General features: G+C 37.4%; 1 protein-coding gene across 1 annotated transcript in view; it reads right to left on the minus strand.

The window, feature by feature from the left end:
• LOC104408229 (RAC-gamma serine/threonine-protein kinase-like) overlaps window positions 1-6,859 on the minus strand; it is a gene marked incomplete at its 3' end in the record, with an annotated part of 80,373 nt that overhangs the window by 35,298 nt on the left and 38,216 nt on the right. Inside the window, exons 3-4 of the mRNA XM_010017762.1 lie at window positions 6,127-6,238; window positions 4,483-4,627 (exon numbers count right to left, since the gene is read on the minus strand). Coding sequence (XP_010016064.1) covers window positions 4,483-4,627; window positions 6,127-6,238 — 257 coding nt within the window. The remainder of the gene's footprint in view (window positions 1-4,482; window positions 4,628-6,126; window positions 6,239-6,859) is intronic.

A 6,859-nucleotide genomic window follows, 5' to 3' on the forward strand; every position in this document is an offset into this window, starting at 1 on the left:
TGGTTGATGGGTAGCTTCTAAGCAAACTTGGTGAACTCCATTCTTTGCTCACACATAAACATACTTAAACATTCTGCAGTGACAGACCTTATTTTGCTGCCAAAACCACCTTACATCAGGAAGAACAAAACTGTGCTTATTCCAGTAAGAAATATGAGTAACAGAGATGTCAAAGGCTTAGTAGACTTTTTACTTAAAGCAAACTAACTTTACACAAGCCAGTGTAAAGCTAAAAAACTATGACCACAAATACTACAATGGTCACCTTTTCCAAAAACTAGTATATTGTGTTACAACCAGTGATGCATGATGTAGTACATAAAGTTGTGATCCAAACACTATGTGGCTACTAGCACTTAATCAGCTAAAGGTAAGCCTTCACAAGTATCACAGTCAGTACTTTGGAAATTCAGGTTATCTGCTTCGATAGTTCTGTAATAACCATCAAGCAAACACAACTGCCTTTGTGCTGAAGGAGTGAAAATTGACAAAACCACATGAAAAATCCACAATGCATTCAAAACATAATTTAGGCAGTGGATGAGTAATTCATGGCAGTATCCTCTGTATCTTCAGTCGTAAGTTACCACATTCCTTGACAAAGAATGGCCAATAGTTTCACTGATAAAGAATACTGAGTTAGTGACTGTAACAACTTATGACTTATAATAGGCAAATATTCATGGGATCGTAAACAGTCTCAAAGGCCTTCTTCCCACACTTCTGATCTTTGAGAGGCTGCACTTAGAGAGGAATCAGAATCTGAATAAAACCAGCTCAGAAAAGCAGCCCTTTGCCCACACACAGAAGGAGGATCTTGGCTCAACTGATCACACACATGGGTTTGATGCTAAGGGCAGCAAGCCAGTCAAATTGAAAGACACATTCGCCTAAAATTTGCTTACATCATGTTAATCAAGCAGTCATAAATCTAGCTGTAAGCTCAGTAAAAACAAGTTAAAAAAAATACATGTATATTTATAAGAGGCAGGTAATAGGTTTGCAAGATTTTGATCCGTGGCTTAAGAGCAGGTTATGGTGGTAGTGCTAGTTCTAAGAATAAAGTCTCCTGATTTTCTCATTCTTTAGAAGCTCAGCAGAATGCTTAGAGATGATACACAGTGCAAGGTAACTCAAAAAGTCTGCCAAAGAACACAAGACCTTGGGAGATAAAAACACAGATGCCATGGCTAAGGGTGTATTGAAAACTGGTGGAGAAATGGAAATACTTCCTAAACCTGAGGGATGTTGGTAAACAAGTTCGGAGGCTCCCATAAGACTATATTCTTTCTCCTTGATGATTTTCCCACCTTTTTCATTCTTACCAAACCCTGAAAATTTAATCTTTTTCCTCATTAAATCAATTTTTTCTTTCCTCTGAAAAATCCATTATTTACTCATCCTGCACCCTGCAAAATGAATTCGTAAACAAAGGAAAAGGAACAAAGATACAAGAAACTGCACTAACCAAAGAACTGCATGATGTTCAGCCTTCTCTAAAGCCTATTTACTCGCCTATGGATGACCTGTTCAAAAGAATTCACCCGGCTACTGGTGTTGAAAATTCCTACCAAGAAACTATTTTTAAAAAATTCCTGATTTGCATAAAGATGATACCACTTGGAGTTTTTATCTGATTTCACGAGGAAGAATCTCTACTTACAAGGAATAGTACAGCAAGAAATTAAAGCAGTTTCCTAAGAATTTCTAGTGCTCTGAATTTTAGTGATGCTATTACTGTAAAAGTTATGTGGCACACTGACACCATTAAAAAATGAGAAAAGAAAAAAAAAAGCTTTAGGTTCTTCAGCTAATCTGGTCAGGGACATTGCTGTCCTGTCTGCTCAAATCAAGTTCCACATCCTAAAGACTGTTTTCTTTGTAAACCTTTCGCTACCTTTTTAGAGAACAGGCCCACTCCTCTCTGTCTTATTTCTTATTTCTTAATCTGATTATGCTCTTCTACTCATATGTATACCATCTGGTGCACGCACAAGCAAAATTCACTGGGCTCAGATGTAAAATCAGGTGACAAAACCAGCTTGTAGGACACATTGCGCAAAAAAATCCCTGAAATGAAAAGAAATCCAATACCAAAAAGAAAAAAAGAAAAAAGGCACTGAAATGCATTAAGTCATTATAACTGAAATGGTTCTGATTATATTAACAACTACAAAAGCTTAAACAGAAGCTTTTCAGAAACATTTCAACAAAACAGAAACAGTTCTAAAAAAATACATTTTTCCCAATTACAATTAACACAGAAGAAGTGACAACTCCCCGTCATTTTATTATTTCTGATTCCAAGAACTTTTGAGAACCATTTGCTGAAGTCTTCCAACAGTCAAAAATCTGCAATGGGATTTTGAGTTTTGGAAAAAAGAAAATCCTTGTGGTCACCAGCACACTCTTCACTGGCTACAGAAACTCCATTCTGCTCTATTATTAGGTGCTGAATATCACCATTTTTCATTTCACCTTTGTTTCAGTTTGCTCTTGGTTTGTTGCCAAAGCCCTTAAATACTCTGCAGCACTGCACACACACTGTCCCAGTGGCTTATTTCAGCATTTCTTAAAGCATCAGTGGCAAGACAGAAACAAAACCGATCTTCCTCCTCCTGTTCCCACAACGCCTTTTGTTGTATGGGAACAGGCACTGCACAGTGAAGAAGGAAAACATACATTCCAGAACTTCTTATATTACAAAGCATTAATTTTGACACCTTGAAAATGCTTGTTGTTATGCAGTGGTTTTGTACTCCACTAAGAGGATACACAGGCTTGGAACAATGCTCTGATATTTAATAGAGCAAACTCAAATCCCTTCCACATAATCACACTGCCTCTCAGAAGACTGACACATCATGAATGCTGCCTCTGCCTTGCTGTCACTTATCATATTTTACCCTGCAGCACAATCATTAAATATCTGTGTTGCAAGGCTAAAAGTTCAATGTCAGCCTGACAATGTATGATGGGAGTATTGTTACAGCTGTATATAATTAGCTTTTACCTTTTTCTATAGCAGAAAAAGGTTAGAAAATTGCATACAATGAAACAATATGAAAGAACTATGTTTACTCTGCAAACTTCTCAAAAGTTAGGACATGACAGAACTAAAATGACACCTTTATTTGTTATATTTGTAAGAGTACAGAGTATAGTTTTCAGCCACTAATGTTTCTACGATTCTTGCTTCACACTGCAACAAACCATGCTCTATGAGTAAAGGAACACATGCACTATTTCTTTTCATTGTTCATCATTCAAGAGCATTCAGTTACATTAGCTATAAGACTATTTTGCTCTGTCAGCAGACTTCCACTTAGTTTTCTACAGGTTTCACACTTCTACCTAGAAAGAATAAAGCCAGTCCTATAGAAAGAAATTATTATTTCTCATGCAATTTCAATGCATTTCTTGAGTCAGGTCAACCCTGTATAGTAAATGAGAAACAACTATTTCAATGATCCATTCTTCAAGAGTAATCCGTACTTACTGAAACAGAGGACAAAATGGAAACATAACATAATAAGCAAATTTCTCTGTGGCGCTGAAGCTTTAAAACATGCTCTTAGTTGTATGTTTATCATGACGACTCTCAAGATGCTACTACAAGTATGTTACAGCCAGCAAGATGCATATTCCTACTTACACCAAAAGCTGTGAAGGATTACAAAAAAAATAAACCATTGTTTTTCCTTACTTCATTGAAAACTAAGGCAGAGTTATTTTCCCAGTTAGCAAAAAACAAGGTCATTAAAACCCAAATCCTGCTAGCCTTTTTCATGCAAATTATGTAATTTGTACTGGGTACTATTTGCATGAGAAAGGGTGCAAATCTCCTTGTCTAAAGAACATATTTTATTACCATACTTCTCGAAGAGTAAACAAACAAAAAGGAAAATATGAAAATAATATTAAAACAATAAGCAGAACATTAACATGTGCCTGAACAGCTGAACTTCGTTTTTCAGAAGTGCTGTATCAGACAGAGTAACAAATAAAACTAGAGCAGTTCACCATTACTGAAAGGAGTAAAGATGAACTTTCTTACAAGGGTAGGCAGTAACAGAACAAAGGAGAATGGCTTTAAGATGAAACAGAGTAGATGTAGATTAAACATTAGGAAGAAATTCTTTACTATGAGGGTGGTGAGACACTGGAACAGGTTGCCCAGAGAAGCTGTGGATGCCCCATCTCTGGAAGTGTTCAAGGCCAGGTTGGACAGGGCTTTGAGCAACCTGGTCTAGTGGTCTGTGGCAGGTGGGTTGGAACTAGATGATCTTTAAGGTCCCATCCAACCAACCCATTCTGTGATTCTAGGATTCTATAAAATAAACACATACGTACTTTTATGCTTTTAATACACTGAAATTTATGTAGAAATACTAGTCCCTGTATATTGTTTTACCCAACTATATCATTCTACAGAAGTTATTTTACGTATCAGTCTTGTCAGTTCTTTTTTAATGTCATTACCTTTCTTTTATGATGGGTTGTTGAAGCATCCATCTCTTCTTCTCCTATATTGTCAATCTGTGAAGTTGGACTACAGTTCATCCTCTCCTCTTCTTGCCTCTGAAGTCTGTCTGCTACAGCCTGGATTGCTTCTGTCCATTCTTCCCTATCATGAACAAGCCAAAATCCCTGTTAGAACTCATAAATCCCAATAAATGATTTATAATGTTTTTCATATGCTACATTGCTTCAATGTTCAATTCTCCTGTTACACAGCAAAAGACTCATATAAATCCATCACTTCAATTTCCTTCCAAATTCTGCTTTATGTTAAAGGTGGTAAAGTTGACCAGCATTAAAAAGGATCACTGCATGATTAATTTCAAGAATTACCAGTGCCTGGTTTTGTAAATACATTAACAGTGAAAACTTGAAAACACTTGCTCCAGGTATAACACAGCTTAGAACATAGAATGTCATCTCCTATCCAATACTATCTGATAATAACTTGCTGTTTTAACAGACTTCTTTATACTCTCCCTCCCTGTGAGACACTTTCACAGAAAAACAAAAAGATTTATTAAACCACGTTGTGTGTTCAACTCTTTGTCTGTCTGCACTCAAAACTCAATTTCTTGGCTAATTTCAAATTGCCCTGAGAAAGAGGTCCTCAAAGATAACTGAATTCCTACAAGTATCATAAAAAACAGTAGCTGCACAGAGAGGCAGGCCTAGATGAGGGTTTCTGTGGAGGGACTAGCCAGGGCCGCTAAGCCCATGGCTATTCTGTGCACCAGCTAACCAGCACAGACACACCAGCCAGCCCATCAGCACACCATAGCCCTACACCAAGTGCAACACCTGCTGTTTCTGCTCAGCCAGCAAGCGATATAGGAGTCTGGTGCTACTACTGAATGCAGTCAGAAGTAATACACTGCATACACAGAAGAAAGACAGGGTGCAAAAAAAGTTCAAGGTAGAATAAAAAAAAATTCTAAGTGACTATAATAATGACAGAGAAACAACAGAAAAAGCAAAGTCATTGGGGGTTTCTTATTGTTACAAACAACATGAATAAAGCCAAATCATAATACTAGCCTTAATAGGACAGATGCCCACAGTGGGAAGACTCAGTGCATCTAACCAGAGACACAGTATAGAATATTTTAGCAAGGTACACCATCCCATATCTCCTACATTCTTTTGGTGCATTAAATAACCTCATTCTTATGAGTTTGTGTATGTTTAATGAAACAAGAAAAACTAATCAGCAAACATAAAAGAAATTATATCAAGCATGCTGCTTTCTGTGCCAAAAAAAGGAACGTATTAGGGAAGAGTAAAAGGAAAATTCAAGATAGCAAGGCTGGAAAATCCTTTAATGCAGGCTTCAATTGTTCAAAGTTTAACACTTCAGAAACATATCATGACATAATTTTGGCTTATTTGAACACACTCATCCCACCTACTCACAGGCAACTGAACACTAGCTATGAGCTCAGATAATATATTACAGAAGCTGACTTATAAATTCTTCAACTAACTGTTCAGATGTGCTCAGAATGTCACAGTTCCAAGTGCTGATCGCTGTGACGTCCCAGCAGAGACTGTGCTGGGACTTCTGTGTGAAGAACACAGAAAGCAAAGCAAAAATAAAACCCTCACCGTTCCTCTGGCGTGTCTACGTGGAACGTCCTCTCTATGACAGTAGTCCACTGAAGACATCTGATAATGAACGTGTTTGGCTTTGGTCGCTCTGTTTTCATTAGCTGACATTCTAGAGAAATACATGACATTAGCACTTTCAGATATTGCCAGTTAATGAATGAAGAACAAATGAAATTACTTAGATGAAATATATATAGCTTATGTATACCAATCCAGCATGTATCCACTACACATACGGAGATACAGTATGGCAATAAAACCACAGGCTTCAACAAAAGGTAGAAGGTAATAATTGTAAGGTGAAGAAAGCAGTCAGAGGAATTGATGGAACTTGTACCATTGTCCATATAAAGAGTGTAATCCCCATTTGCAAATTAGGCCTGTGTTATAAGGGTAAGAAGAGTATTAGAGCCTGAATTGCTCTAGTATGCCAAGGTAACAGCAGTAGCCACAGGCATATTTTTCCATCTGTACCTGGCAGGAGGAATATGACATCTTCCCTTCAGTGGTAACCATGCCACAACCACCCATGCTACTGTCACGTCAGGATTAGATTTATTTTAAAATACCCTATTTGAGAAAATTCAGATGTGGAAACTAGCCTGATTATTAAATATAGACTAACCACACACATAGAGGGGGACTGTCCCAGGAAATCATCCAGTTCTCTTGGTGCCCCAGAGCAGAATCAGGTCTACCTATGCTATTTCTCCTAAGTGTTTCTCTACAC

Source organism: Nestor notabilis, unplaced genomic scaffold (assembly GCF_000696875.1).
Source record: "Nestor notabilis isolate BGI_N333 unplaced genomic scaffold, ASM69687v1 scaffold15337, whole genome shotgun sequence".
Taxonomy (NCBI): domain Eukaryota; kingdom Metazoa; phylum Chordata; class Aves; order Psittaciformes; family Psittacidae; genus Nestor; species Nestor notabilis.